This window comes from Zootoca vivipara, chromosome 14 (genome assembly GCF_965207765.1).
Source record: "Zootoca vivipara chromosome 14, rZooViv2.hap1.1, whole genome shotgun sequence".
Taxonomy (NCBI): Eukaryota; Metazoa; Chordata; class Lepidosauria; order Squamata; family Lacertidae; genus Zootoca; species Zootoca vivipara.
The window spans coordinates 13,351,026-13,365,680 of NC_142597.1; the positions used below are offsets into that span (position 1 = coordinate 13,351,026).

A 14,655-nucleotide genomic window follows, 5' to 3' on the forward strand; every position below is an offset into this window, starting at 1 on the left:
CATACAATGTTTCAATAATTAGGTTTATGTGTCTGTGTATCATATTGCAGATATCTGGCTAACCAGCTTCATTGGGGGTTTTTCATGTGGACGTAACATCCCATACCATGCTTGCTTTTGTTGTGTTTAGTTTTTAATGTGTTTGTCTCCTTAAGTTATATTTTGTTATTTGGGTTATATGGCTAATATTCGTAAAAAATACTTTCAAGCAAAAAAAGCAGCATCCCGGGGAGGGGTTCTACAAAAAGGCAAAAGAAACATGCATATGAAATATTTTCTTGAAATCTAAGAACAATTCAGGGTGAAGAAAAGTAAAATGTCTGGGGATCTGTTCCTCTTTTCACTAACAGACTTGGCTTCCTTGACAACCTGATACAGACTGGTAGCTGTTTCTGCAGTCAGAAAAAAAATCTAACCATTGATTGGCTGCAAAGCAGCCCATTTCCCACAGGAACATTCTAGAGAAACCCCAACTACTAACAAGAATGTCATGATATTTTGTGTTCTCCCAGGTGCTACGCTTCGCCTTGCCTCCTATTATGGCGATCACATGGTACTGCAGAAGCAACCAAGTCAGGCCGTCATATGGGGCTATGGGGATCCTGGCGCCAACATAATAGCAACTGTTTCTGGGAATAGCAACGTTATGGAAAAAATGACAGACGTTAAAGGTAAAAAAAAATGCACATTCAAGTGGCAGATTCAGAGTAAACAAAACGCAGAATTGTAGTTTTTACACATTGCTTCCTTAAATTCTCAGATATGTTGCCAACAGCTGTGGTAATGACCACCAGCTTGGGTGGCTATAAAAGAGATTAAGCAAATTCATAGAGGATAAAGCTACTAGCCGTGGGGTTACATCCACCTATGTATTATTGCTCCATGTTTTTGTTTTACAAACCACCTTCAGAATATTTTTAGATGTTAAAGGTGGCACAAACATATTTCATATAAACAAATACCGTGTTTCTCATATTATAAGACACGTCTTATATTTATTTTTTCCTCAAAAAAAAAACACCATGGCTTATTTTCAAGGGATGTCTTATTTTTTAAATTAAGTACCGTACTTTTGCAGTCCGAGGGCTTCAAGCACAGTGCGCTAAGGGTACTGCCAGGTCCCAGGGCTTCGGGCTTCACGCACCGCGGCTCCTGCCGGCTCCCGGGGCTTAGCGCTGCTTCAGTTCGGGTCCAGCCAGGTCCTGAGCTTTGCGCGCCGCGCGCTAAGGCTCTTGCCTGGTCCCAGGGCTTCGCCGTGGCTCCTGCCAGCTGTCTTGAGCTGCGGGTCCAGCCGGGTCCCGGGGGTTAGCGCGCGCGCGCTGAGGCTGTTGCCAGGTCCCAGGGCTGGAGCCGTAGCTCCTGCCAGCTGCCGTGGCTTGAGCTGCGGGTCCAGCCGGGTCCCGGGGGTTAGCGCGCGCGCGCTGAGGCTCTTGCCAGGTCCCAGGGCTTCGCCGCAGCTTGAGCTACGGCTCCAGCCGGGTCCTGGGGGTTAGCGCGCGCACGCTGAGGCTCTTGCCAGGTCCCAGGGCTTCACCGCGGCTCTTGCCAGCTGTCACGGCTTGAGCTACGGCTCCAGCCAGGTCCCGGGGGGTTAGCGCGTGCGCGCTGAGGCTCTTGACGGGTCCCAGGGCTTTGCCGCGGCTCCTGCCAGCTGCCGCGGCTTGAGCTGCGGGTCCAGCCGGGTCACGGGGGTTAGCGCGCTGAGGCTCTTGCGGGGTCCCAGGGCTTTGCACAGGGGAAACCGAGGCTCCTGCTGGGTCCCGCGGCTTCGCCTCTCGCTCGGTCAGGGCTTTGCGCTAGAGCTTATTTTCGGGGTATGCCTTATTTTTCACCAACCCTTGGAAATCCTGCCATGGCTTATTTTTGGGGGATGCCTTAAAATATGAGAAACACGGTATTAGCTTCAGTTTCAGAGGCAATATGTCTCTGAGTACCAGTTGCTGTAGATCGCAAGTGGGAGAATGCTATTGTGCTTACGTCCTGCCTGTGGGCTTTCCAGAAGCATCTATAGGCCACTGTGGTGATGGCTCTTGGTCTGATTCAGTTGGGTTCTTACATTCTTAAAGTATTAAAAAACTTCCCCCACTGCCCAATCCTAACGCACAGTCTCCTGAACGGCACAACTGTATTTGGCTTCTTTGTGCCTCAATTGCATACTTCTGTGAGTACCAGTAGGGTACAGGGATCCCATAAAGAGGGAATGTTTCTTGTGACAAAAGTTAAGCATTGATAAAATGAAGGAATCGTTGGTCTGAGATTCTGGCAATCTGTAGGCTTGGTTTAGGCATGTATACGGTACTTTCCTTGGATTAGATTCCATATGATAATAAGCCTGAGATCTTTGTAAATTCTTTCCCCCAAAAAAGGCTCTGGGATCTGGAAAGTGCTCCTGAGTCCTATGGGCCAAGGCGGCCCTTTCAATATACACATACGGCAGTATGGGAAGGGAAATGTATCAAATGTGACGCTGACGGATGTCTACTTTGGAGATCTCTGGTTTTGTAGTGGACAAAGTAACATGGAGATGACAGTTTCTCAGGTAAGCCACATCACTATAGAGTGCAACACAGGCACTGAGCATTTTTCAAAGAACTGAAGCATATGCTCAATTGAGAGGAAAAGTACTGCTATAGGCCAAGTTCAGACAATATGCAAAGCCATGATTTCTGTTGCTTATGCAGGGGTGGGAAACTAATGACCCTATAGATGTTGCTCATCATCATCCCTGACCACTGGCCTTCGACCGGTGCCCTAAAACTCCCATCATCCCTGACCACTGGCCATACTGGCTGGGGCTAATGAGAACTGGAGTCTAACAACATCTGGAGGGCTAGCGGTTTCTGCCCTTGAGCTAAACCTGAGCCTGCCCCCCCAAACTTTGATTTGATTGTTGCTGACAGATTCAAAACTGAAGCCATGGGGTCAGGCTTTCTTACCACCCACAGCTTGCATTGACTATAGTTTGCTATTAAAACTGCTTAACATATACAATTGTCTTGCCTAAAATTTGCATTCAGTACTCGCATCCACATATCCTGACCCAACAAAATATTTTGTTCCCTTACTGTGCTTAGTGTCTCTCACACCCTGGGAGTAATGACACAGTCAAAGGAAGTAACTGTCTTCTTGAAACCGTGGCCTAGTTGTTAGCTTGCCACTTTCACCTTGAGGACAAAACAGGCAAAGGAGCAATATTACACAGGCACATTGCAAAGCTGAAGGCCACTGCACAGAAGAGATCAGCACCAGGAGTAGTATGCATTGCCTTGTGCACTTCCTTGACTGGCATAATTTGGCAAGCTTGACACTGAACCTCTTTGCCTCCCTCTTGGATACACTGTGTGGATGCTTCCAGACTCACAATTTTGGGGCTGGAATCGATAGTGTAATAGGAAATTCAGGATCAGCAGCTAACTAGGAAGTAAATTACATTTGGACCTGTTGTGAAACAAGCCCACCTCCCCAAGAGACTGGACTTTTTGCTGTGAAGAAAGTGATGGGAAATTGTGCTGGAGTGTGAGAGTACACTTGCTTGATGCAACTTCATCTAGTATCCCCACAAATAAATCAGAATGAATAGTAGTCAGTTCCCAGGCTGGCTGGGACCATCATATTCTTCCTGTGAAGGGGCCACCATCACAATCCTCATTCCCAAGTTAAAAGAACAGTTTGATTGTTTTGAACTTTGCTTAATTGTATTTCAGTAGAATCTGCCCTGTTTCCTAGATATTCAATGCCAGTAAGGAGCTTGCAGAGGCTTCCCACTACTCACTCGTGCGTGTGTTTTCAGCCGGTCTTGTGCAGTCCGAAGTGGAACTGCAGGACCTTGCCAGCGTCAGCTTGCCATGGTCTATTCCGACAGCCAGTAAGAGCCTTTTTTAAAAAGCAAAATCTCTGGCAGTTGTATTATTAGTTTGCAAGTTTGTATATGCTCTAAAGTTTCTTTTAACATTGCATTGAACAGAGAACCTTGGCCATGGAGACTTCAGTTACTTCTCTGCTGTGTGCTGGCTCTTTGGCCGGTATTTGTTCGAGAAGCTCAAGTATCCCATAGGACTGATAGACTCCACCTGGGGAGGGACACCAATAGAGGCCTGGTCTTCCAAGAGGGCACTGCGGGAATGTGCAATCTCAGGATACTCTAAAAAGTAAGGAGGGCTAATGACAGTATGCTCTGTTCTTTCCAGCCGTGTTCGGCTGGTTCCTCAGTACACTGAATGCTTTCCACTGTTACAGAATTTTGTGTGCTCACTGGCTTTGCAGCACCTCCTTCCTGTGTGGAAACAGCACACAAGCGGCCACACAACCTGCAGTCCTGCAGATGGTGTTGGACTCAAACTCCCATCTTCCTTAACCATTGGCTAAGCTGATAGGAGTTGGAGTCAAACAACATCTGGGGGGCTGCAGATTTTCGTACCCCTGGCATAATCCCATTTGGCACCAGAAAGGCAGTGCAATGTGCCTGACTTGTGCCTAGTTTCTTACAGTTCGGATGAATAACCTTGGACCCTGCAATCATTATGATAGGAATGTAAGAAGAGTATACTTCCCCCGCCCAGAAGCCAGCCAGTTACCTTTAGGAGGTCCCCAAGCAGGATACAGGGACAATAACTTTCTACTGCTTTCCTCCATCACCTGGTATCTAGAACAGGCATCCCCAAACTGCGGCCCTCCAGATGTTTTGGCCTACAACTCCCATGATCCCTAACTAACAGGACCAGTGGTCGGGGAAGATGGGAATTGTAGTCCAAAACATCTGGAGGGCCAAAGTTTGGGGATGCCTGATCTAGAAGCATGTTGCCTCTGATCCTGAAGGCAGCAGTGTAGCCCTCATCACTAGAAGCCATTGATAACCTTATCCTCCATGAATTTGTCTAAGCCATTGGCACATACAGTATTGTGGAAACATGGGACGCGGGTGGCACTGTGGTCTAAACCACTGAGCCTCTTAGTCTTGCCCAGGCTTCCCCAAAGTAAGGCCCGGGGGCCGGATGCGGCCCACGAGGCTCTTTTATGCGGCCCCTGGCGACCCCTGCTGCCGCCGCCCGCTCTTAACGGCGCAGCACAGCTGCCCACTTCTGGGTTGCCAGAGTATCGGAAATAGCTTGTGCGCACGCACAAGCATCATTTTTGGTGTACTTCCGGGCCAGAGGAGGCCCATGCACATGTGCACAAGCTATTTCCGGTGTTCCGGCGACCTGGAAGTGTGCCGGAAATCGTGTGTGTGCACGTGTATGGGCGCACACTCCCGTGTGCTTAGGCGCACAGCGCGATCGGTGCTGGTGGCACCGGCCCTCGGCGATGTAAGCTTGGGGACCCCTGGTCTTGCCGATCAGAAGGTCAGTTGTTCATATCCCCGCGACGGAGAGAGCTCCCATTGCTCTGTCCCAGCTCCTGCCAACCTAGCAGTTCGAAAGCGCACCAGTGCAAATAGATAAATAGGTACCACTGTGGCGGGAAGGTAAACAGTGTTTCTGTGTGCTCTGGTTTCTGTCACGGTGTTCCGTTGCACCAGAAGTGGTTTAGTCATGCTGGCCACATGACCCGGAAAAGCTATCTGTGGATAAACACCGGCTGCCTCGGCCTGAAGCGAGATGAGCACCACACCCATTGTCGCCTTTAATTGGAGTTAACCATCAAGGGGTCCTTTACCTTTACCTTTTTTTTGTGGAAGCATATTCCATGACCTGGGAAAGCTGGTGTTTTCTCTTGGTTTAGTTCTAACATGGTTTAAAGGGTTCAGTCCTTGAACGTGTTATCGGCATGAGAGTTTTTCTGAGGTGATTTATCTTGAGTTAAGATATTATATAAGAATTATAAGATATTAATGTTTAGAATATATACATAGGATTTAGGGGAAGCAGTACCAGAGTATATTAACTAAAGAACCCGAGATGGAGATAAGTGGAAGTCTATCATGCAAGGAGGAGATACAGGGGAAGAAATAAATGTGTATGATTTAAAGGGAAATTAGGAACATAGCTGATAATTATAGGTTCATTTATAGGTTAAATTTATATGTTTAAATGTATTTTGATTATTTTGATTTTGGGTACGAATGTATGTCTGAATGTCTGATTTTTGTTTTTTGTTTGTGTTTTCTTTTTTATTACTATTATTTATATATGATTTTGTATGTTATTATTCTTATATTATTGTTCGTTTAGTTTGTGAATGTATTTTAATTTGAATTCTAATAAAGTTCATTAATAATAATTTTTTTAAAAAAGAAGAGTTTTTCTACAGTTTTGCTGTTTTATTCTGACAGTAATTAGAGAGGTGTATTGTAACAAGATATTTGCATAAATAGGATGAGTTCAGTGAGGGTCATATTTTCTCTGAGGTGTATATTGATACCATGAGAAAATAAATGATGTTGCTAATGTATTTTCTTTATGAAAAACCATTGAAATGTTTTTTTTTAAGGGGGTTACATTTAAAAGCCTCTGGTAAGACATATATGACCAGGACAGCTTCAGAACAATGCAATAATGTAGCCTGAGCTGTGTAGACTTGTGCTTAATCCTTCAGCACTCTCTGAGCACAAATGTTCAGAAAAGTTTTTCACCAGCCGTAAATCAAGCATTGGCTGCTTGCTGTAAATTCTTTTCTAATTGGTCGATCTCGTATGTTGCAGGACTGCTTCCTCATCCATTGATGCTGGCCCCAAAGGGTTATCGGTGCTCTGGAACGCCATGATTCACCCTTTTCTCAACATGACCCTCCAAGGTATTATTTGGTATCAAGGTATGTATTAATAATAATAATAAAATTATTATTTATACCCCTCCCATCTGGCTGAGTTTCCCCAGCCACTCTGGGCAGCTCCCAACATAATAATAATAATAATAATAATAATAATAATAATAATAATAATAAAGCAATAAAGCATCAAACATTAAAAACATGCCTAAACAGGGCTACCTTCAGATAATTCTAAAAGTCAGATAATTGTTTCTTTCCTTGACATCTGATGGGAGGGCGTTCCACAGGGTGGGCGCCACCACCGAGAAGGCCCTCTGCCTGGTTCCCTGTAACCTCACTTCTTGCAGGGAGGGAATCACCAGAAGGCCCTCAGAGCTGGACCTCAGTGTCCAGGCAGAACGATGGGGGTGGAGATGCTCCTTCAGGTATACTGGTAGGCCCCACAACAGAGTTGAGCAGGCATTGTGTGGCTACCACATCTGGACTATTTCCTGCTTTGTGTGCCCTACCACAGGTGAAGCGAACACCCTTATAGACACCAGTCTGTACAACTGCACATTTCCTGCACTCATAGAAGACTGGCGGAAAGCCTTCCACGAAGGGTCTGATTGGCAAACTCAGCGGTTTTTTCCCTTTGGCTTCGTCCAGGTAAGTGGCCGTAGGGTGGTGGCTTGAGCCCTGGACTATCAGCTGTGAGACAACTGCAGGAAGGCAGCACTTTGTGCAAGCAGCGGGAGGCGGTACCAATTTGTCTCCCATCCTAGCAATTTCCTACGTCTTTATCCACGACCGAGTATTTGCTCACACCTGTCTTTGGACCTCAGCCCCCTCCCCTATACATATTGTGTAGAACCACTCGCTCCATGTCTTGACATGATCACATTGTGGGTTTCTCAACCCCCTTCAATACTGCTGGTGGTTAAGTGATTCTACAAATGTATGAAGACAGGGTGGTAGGCTTTGGAATGTGGATGCCATTCTTAGGAGCAGGCTTGAGTCTTGGATAACAGGGTAATTCAGGTGAATTCTTTGTGTGGCCTTACATCTCCGATGTCTTTCCTTATCAATATGACAGTTAACGCCTTTATCTATGTCTGTAACGCAGAAGCAGCCTGTGGGTCTAATGCAGCCAGCCGAGTCGCCTGCCCGTTTGTGATCTGGTGTGTATGTGATGTGTGTATGGTTCACAGTGTGAGCATCTATGGAGTAGCCATCACCACCACTGGCATGCCCCTCCCACAGGGTATGCAAGGTGGTGATGTGGTCCTCAAGTCTGGAATAGCTAACCACCCATGCTGTAGAAAACTCTCCCTTCTCTGTATCCTGGATCAGAATTCAGGTTCTGGGTCTGCTGCAGGAGATATTTCCAGCAGTGGTTCCTTTTCTGCTGGCCTGTATTGCTTCTCCCACCACTGCCATAACTTTGATCCCAAAATGTGTAGGTGTCCTATTTTCCACAGTCCGTATGTTCCTGATGGGCAACATGCACACTGTTTGCTTAGTTACTCTGATTCAACAGGCATGGCTTCCCTTAAAGAATCTTGGGAACTGTAGTTTGCTAAGGGTGCTTACCTCACAGACCCACATTTCCCAGCAGCCTTAACCATCTACAACTCCCGAAATTCTTTGTGGCTGCTAAAGTGGTATAAGAATGCTTTAGATGTATGCTGTGGATGCTGTCGTTGAGCCATGTCTGTCTGCAGGAAGCAGAAACAAAAATAATTCAATGCACCGGCTATGACATCCACAGCTAGAGATAGGTTTTGTCTTAGAATATCAAATGTTGTTCTGTGTTGCAGTTATCTGCATATTCCTCTGCGGAACACAATGACAACTTTGCACGTATCCGATGGCACCAAACAGCAGACTATGGCTTTGTCCCTAATAAGAAAATGCTCAATACTTTCATGGCTGTGACTATCGATCTTGGTGATGAAAAATCCCCCTATGGAAGGTAAAGATAGCCCACTTTCTTTCTTTGTCCAAACCCACCCAAACCATCTTCTATAACAGAAGGCATCTGGAAACCCTTGCCTCTTATTGGCCGGGAGTCTTAGATGATCTAGAATCTACACCAATGCTCTTCAGACAGGTGGAGGGAGGAGATGGGTAACCTGGGAGGCAGAGGCATGGTGCAAGGGGGGGGGGAGAGAGAGGGAGGAACAGTGGAAGGAGAAATGGGTACAGTTGCTGCCATACATGAGAACAGCTGCTTTCCCAGCTGGGTCTGGTCCAGCTACTGGAAAAATGCAGCAGCTAGACTGGTGACTGGGAGTGGCCGCCGGGACCGTGTAACACCAGTCCTAAAGGATTTTCATTTGCTCCCAGTGTGTTTCTGAGCACAATTCAAAGTGTTGGTGCTGACCTTTAAAGCCCTAGACGGCTGTGGCCCAGTATACCTGAAGGAGCATCTCCATCCCCATCGTTCAGCCTGGACACTGAGGTCCAGGCTCTGAGGGTCTTCTGCTGGTTTCCTCCCTGCGAAAAGCAAGGTTACATGGAACCAGGCAGAGGGCCTTCTTGGTAGTGGCACTTTCCCTGTGGAACATCCTTCCTTCAGGTGTCAAGGAAATAAACAACTATCTGACTTTTATAAGACATCTGAAGGCAGCCCTGTATCGGGAAGTTTTCAATGTTTGACATTTTAGTATGTTCTGATATGTGCTGTGAGCTGCCTACAGTGACTGCAGCAACCCAGCCAGATGGGCGGGGTATAAATATTATAATTATTTATTACACATAAGGCAGGGAAGTGGTCAATGTGCAAGAGAAGCATGGCAGAAATGGTAGGAGTAGATAGCATAGGGATCTGCCTTAAACTGAGTCTGCCCATTGGTTCATCTAGCTCAGTAGTGTCTCTTGAGTGACTGGCAGCAGCTCTCCTGAACTTCAGACAGTCCTCTGTTCTAACCCTGCCTGGGAATACTAAGGATAGAACCCAGGATCTATTGAGTGGTATCCAAAGGACTTGTTCCGTTAGCACCATGTACCCTCAGATCTGTTCTGGAGGGTAAGGAGAACACTGAGAACAAATTAAGGAGGCATGTGGGGGGAGGGGGAAGCTCCATTGTGCAAGCAGAAATCCTTGCCCATGGAACTACTTACTTAGCACTGCAGTGGCTACAACACTGAGTTATGCAACTTCCTTTAAACAGTAGATAGAAAAAGGCAGTCAGTCGAGAGACTGCATCAAGGACTTGATGAAAGAGCTTTTCGTTGAGTTTGCTGATTAGTTGCTAAGTGGCAGCCTCTAGTAAATTGGATTAAGCACTTTAGCTGTATTCTTGCATGTGCTGTGTAACTTGCTATCTCTTTGAGATTTTAGGGGGGGGATGGAATGACAAAGAGCATGGAGAGAGGGGCAGAGCCAAAGGATGGAGGCTGTATAGAGATGGGGGTGAGGAAAAAGAAGACTAGTGACAATGGCAGTAGGTGGACAAATAAGAGCTGTTTTTTTTGGGGGGGGGGCGTTTCCTCAATCTGTTGCCCTCCTTTCTCAGACAACGGTTATGAACCTCAGCTAGCACAATTGTTCTCAGCTAGCATAACTTTTCTCTACAACCATGAGAGCTAAATGGGATTTTTATGAGAACTGAGGGGAAATGGTTGGTTTCATGTTTTGCACTCAGTACCTACCTTAGTTCCGTAAATCTGCAAGGCTGGGGACTGATCGGAACCTCCTTGCTTCCCTCCCCCTGCCACTTTCCCTTGCTTTGCAGCATCCATCCTCGAGATAAGCAGACAGTGGCCTCTCGATTGCTCCGCGGTGCCTTGGCATTAGCTTATGGTGATAAAAGCATGGTTTTCCAAGGCCCATACCCTGAGAGAGTGGTGGTGGATGTAGCCCGCAAAAGTATTAATATCTCCTATAAAGAAGATATCCTGCTTCACCGCTTGACCAATAACACGTTTGAGGTAAGAACCACAGCAGAAAGGGGTACTCTTTCCACCGTGTACCATGTGGGGAAAGCTTAGAGTTGGGCTGCCCATTAGACAAGCCGTTCATTCATCCAGTTGACTCATTCCTGAATTCAGCAGCGCCAGCCTGGTTTGTGTTCCATAAGAAAGAAGAGACCGAACGGATGTAAAGGTAAAGGGACCCCTGACCATTAGGTCCAGTTGCGGACGACTCTGGGGTTGCTCATCTCGCTTTATTGGCTGAGGGAGCTGGCGTGCAGGTTCTGGGTCATGTGGCCAGCATAACTAAGTCGCTTCCGGTGAACCAGGGCAGCACACGGAAACGCCATTTACCTTCCCGTCGGAGCGGTACCTATTCATGTACTTGCACTTTGATGTGCTTTCGAACTGCTAGGTTGGCAGGAGCAGGGATCAAACAACGGGAGCTCACCCCATCGCAGGGATTTGAACCACCAACCTTCTAATTGACAAGCCCTAGGCTCTGTGGTTTAACCCACAGCGCCACCCGGATGAATGGATGTAGACCTGCTGTATTTCTATCCTTTATATTTTTAACAATTCAGATATCAATATTAGATGCCAGTATTATATTCTTCCCCTTAATTGGGCTTTGTAGCAACTTCAGGAGTGGAGAAATAGGATTAGACAGGGTGGATAAAAACCAATTTATTTTTTTAAAAAAACTTTAAGTTACATTATCCAAAGGCTATTCATCAGCAAATAAGGATTTATTCAAAGTTTTTCCTCTGTGCTAAAGCTCAGTTGATAAGTTTTATTTTTAAAAATTGTTTAACCACATCAGTTAACAAACATGAGTACATATGCTATAATGTTATTGTTTTAGTTAAAAAATTTTTGTTAAATTAAGGAAATGATTAGTTTTCTCCTTCCAATAAAACACAGCAGAAAAGTTGTCCAAATATAAACAGTTAACATTAACCCTCACACTAATTTCATAATTATCTGTCTCTGTATTTCTAATAGTACAACCAAATCCGTAATTTTTGATACAACTGTAAAAACTACTCTGAATATTGATTATTCCAAAAATGATACCTTCATCTGGTTGTAAATATTAAGATTATACCAGCAAGAATGAGTCTTTCTGTAAAAACAAAAAAAGATTTAAATCAAGTCTTACTGATTTAAATCAAATCCACCCTGGGATTAGATGAGGAAGATAACGTTGTGGGGAAAGGGTTGCTTGCCCTCTTGCCTGGCACCGCTGCTCCTAATTTCCATTTCCCAGTGGCTGCTTTTGGCCGGGGGGGGGGGGGGAGTCAAAACATTAGCATGCTTGATCATGGCTCCACTGAATATTGTGTACTTTGGCCAAGGTTTTGGTGCCAGGTGTATCTTCCACAAGCTGAAAAGGAGCTACAAGTGTGGAATGACATGACTCTATTCTATTACTTTAGTTCCTAGGGCTTCATCCGAAGCAAGTTTGGGTAAGTGCTCTATCTTTCTCTTTGGCAGGTATGCTGCTCTGGAAAGTCATCGTGCAATTGGAGTCCAGTATCCATTGCTACCAGCGCTTCCCACACAGTGATTCTGCACAACCCAACATGCCCAAATAGCACAGTCGGCCTCCGCTATGCATGGAATGAGTGGCCATGTGACTACAAACTATGTCCCATTTACAACAGACAAGGATTGCCTGCCCCTCCGTTCATCACATATTCGGAGAAGAACTCTGGTTGGAATGTATCGTGAGTGGGGTGACAGCAGAAAGATGGGTGGACAATCTTATATTTTGGCCTCGCAGGCTGCCGTATGAAGTTCTGAAAAATTGTAGTGGCAGATTATGTTTCTCAATATAGTAAACCTCTCTGACAGAGAGAGAAAAAACCTTAAAATTGGGGGTTGTGGTTGTTTACTCCTCAGAAAAGATTGTATAGAAGTTGCTGCTGGGGAACTTTCATTGCACTTAGCACCTGCATGAACCTTTAATGGTTCCTTCTTCACTGCCTGCTCTGAAGTTTTGCAGAAACTGCATCATCTTGGTGAAACAAGGCAAACCTGCTAAAAATTCTCTCTGTGCAGCTGTTCAAAGGAAAAGGCCTAATTTGGACCACTGCTTCTGACTAAAACAAGTGTAGTGCAACATAATACATTTGTTTGCTACTTCTAGAACATAGCTGAGTTGGCTCTCGAGGGGACTCTCTCTTGGGTTTCCCCTGCAGCTTTTGTTCCAGAACTACAATAAATTGTTCCACCTGGAGTAACATGTACAACTCTGTTCCACATAGGTTAAATTCTATATTGAAATACCCTAATTTTGTTACCAGGCTTATACTTTGACAAAGGGAGTAAGGTAAAGTTAAAAGGTAAAGGACCCCTGGACAGTTAAGTCCAGTCAAAGGTGACTATGGGGTGCAGCGCTCATCTCGCTTTCAGGCCGAGGGAACCACCACAGAAAGCTTTCTATTTATCTACTTTCACTGGTGTGCTTTCAAACTGCTAGGTTAGCAGGAGCTGGAACAGAGCAACGGGACCGTCGACCTTCTGATCGGCAAGCCCAAGAGGCTCAATGGTTTAGACCACAGCGCCACCCGCATCCCACTCCCCCCCCCAAAAAGGGAGTATTAGGATGTTCATCACTTTCTACTTATCACTACAAAAATCTTTGGCCACAGGCAGAAGCTATAAAAGTTTTTACAGTAGAGGATCGTGATGAACTTGATTGACTTCACCACTTAAGTGGAACTTAACTTACTGTATGTCTGCTTTAGAGAAACAGAGCCAGCCTTTTGACTGCTGTGATCCTTGAATGCATCTTGTAAACACAAATAAAGTATTCTGTAGAACTTCCCCTCTATCATATGCAGATATTCATATACGCTTATGTTATTAAAACTCATACATTTAACTCAATAAGATTTTGTTAAGTTGGCCCAATTTTTACAGCATGTGAGGTTAAATATTTTCACTGGCAAATTGCAGTAGTTCAAACAGCTCTTTTCAGGCACAGCTTAAAGGAGTCAGTACAAAAGTTGGAAAAACAGTACTTCGGTTTCCTCAATTGTGCCTTTAAAAATAAAATTTAGGAAATTAAATGCCAAAAGTGTGTTGTTGTAATGTTGTACTTGTGAATTTAATAACAAACAAAGTCAGAGAGTGCAGGAGTTAGAAGTGGTCACATTCATTCTATTCTGAGCATATTACACCTATGTGAAAATTAACACTTGCCGTTTTATACAGTCACAGTTTACATTTGCAGCTTCAGTGAGGTTACAAACCTGAGTTTGTGCATTTCTCATTACCCTAATGGATGTGTTTAGAGGCATAAGTACTCTGTTCTGGAAACAGAAGACTTAACAAACCTTATACATTTGCACACACAGTTGCTAACCTATACATACCTCCATAGAAAGTAGAATGGGGCTTACTCTCAGCTAAGTGTGTATAGGATAGCAAAGTTGTGTTCCCTCCCTAGAAGTTAGCACCACTGAACATAGTGGGACTTCACAATAAACACTGTTATATAAATAGAATTGTGATTGCAATCAGAACTTTCTGGTGACCTGCAAGGATCACACTACAAAATATACATGATTTTTAACTTTTATTTTGCAACATATTTAAAATTGTGGTATAACTGCTATATGCAATCCTGAGAGTAAGCTCCACTAAACCCAATGGGACCTATTTCTAAGTGAATATGCACAAGATTGAGCTGCAAATTGTGAACATGGCAGACAGAAGATTTAACCTCAGCAAATCCTGACTCTGTGATGTGTGACAAATAACAAAATAAAGAATGAAATAGTTAGCAGTGGAGCCATAATGCCCCAAAATGCAAAAGGCACAGCCAGCTCAGAACTTATGGAAGATAAGCTGAATGACCATTACTTTTATTTTTAAAACATGTATAGGATTCCAGAGCAGTGTACAATTTAGTGGGCACTTAACTTGTTTAACGGGGTTCATAGAAATGTCACTGTTTTTCACACTTTGATCCTAGTTTTTCCCCACACCCCCATTATGTTCCTTTAATGTTTACATATTGGTGTACAAAGTGGCACACTATTC

At 44.8% G+C, this 14,655-nt stretch overlaps 1 protein-coding gene across 3 annotated transcripts in view; it reads left to right on the plus strand.

The window, feature by feature from the left end:
- The window catches only part of SIAE (sialic acid acetylesterase), a 16,424-nt gene extending 2,737 nt beyond the window's left edge, over positions 1-13,687 (plus strand). For all 3 annotated transcript variants that reach the window (XM_035139423.3, XM_088657921.1, XM_088657922.1), the window contains 9 exons: positions 513-671; positions 2,367-2,539; positions 3,727-3,865; positions 3,965-4,148; positions 6,638-6,747; positions 7,220-7,353; positions 8,505-8,659; positions 10,425-10,620; positions 12,100-13,687. In XM_035139423.3, the coding sequence (XP_034995314.1) occupies positions 513-671; positions 2,367-2,539; positions 3,727-3,865; positions 3,965-4,148; positions 6,638-6,747; positions 7,220-7,353; positions 8,505-8,659; positions 10,425-10,620; positions 12,100-12,336 (1,487 nt within the window). In that variant the 3' untranslated portion in view covers positions 12,337-13,687. The remainder of the gene's footprint in view (positions 1-512; positions 672-2,366; positions 2,540-3,726; positions 3,866-3,964; positions 4,149-6,637; positions 6,748-7,219; positions 7,354-8,504; positions 8,660-10,424; positions 10,621-12,099) is intronic.
- Positions 13,688-14,655: the final 968 nt, after the last annotated feature.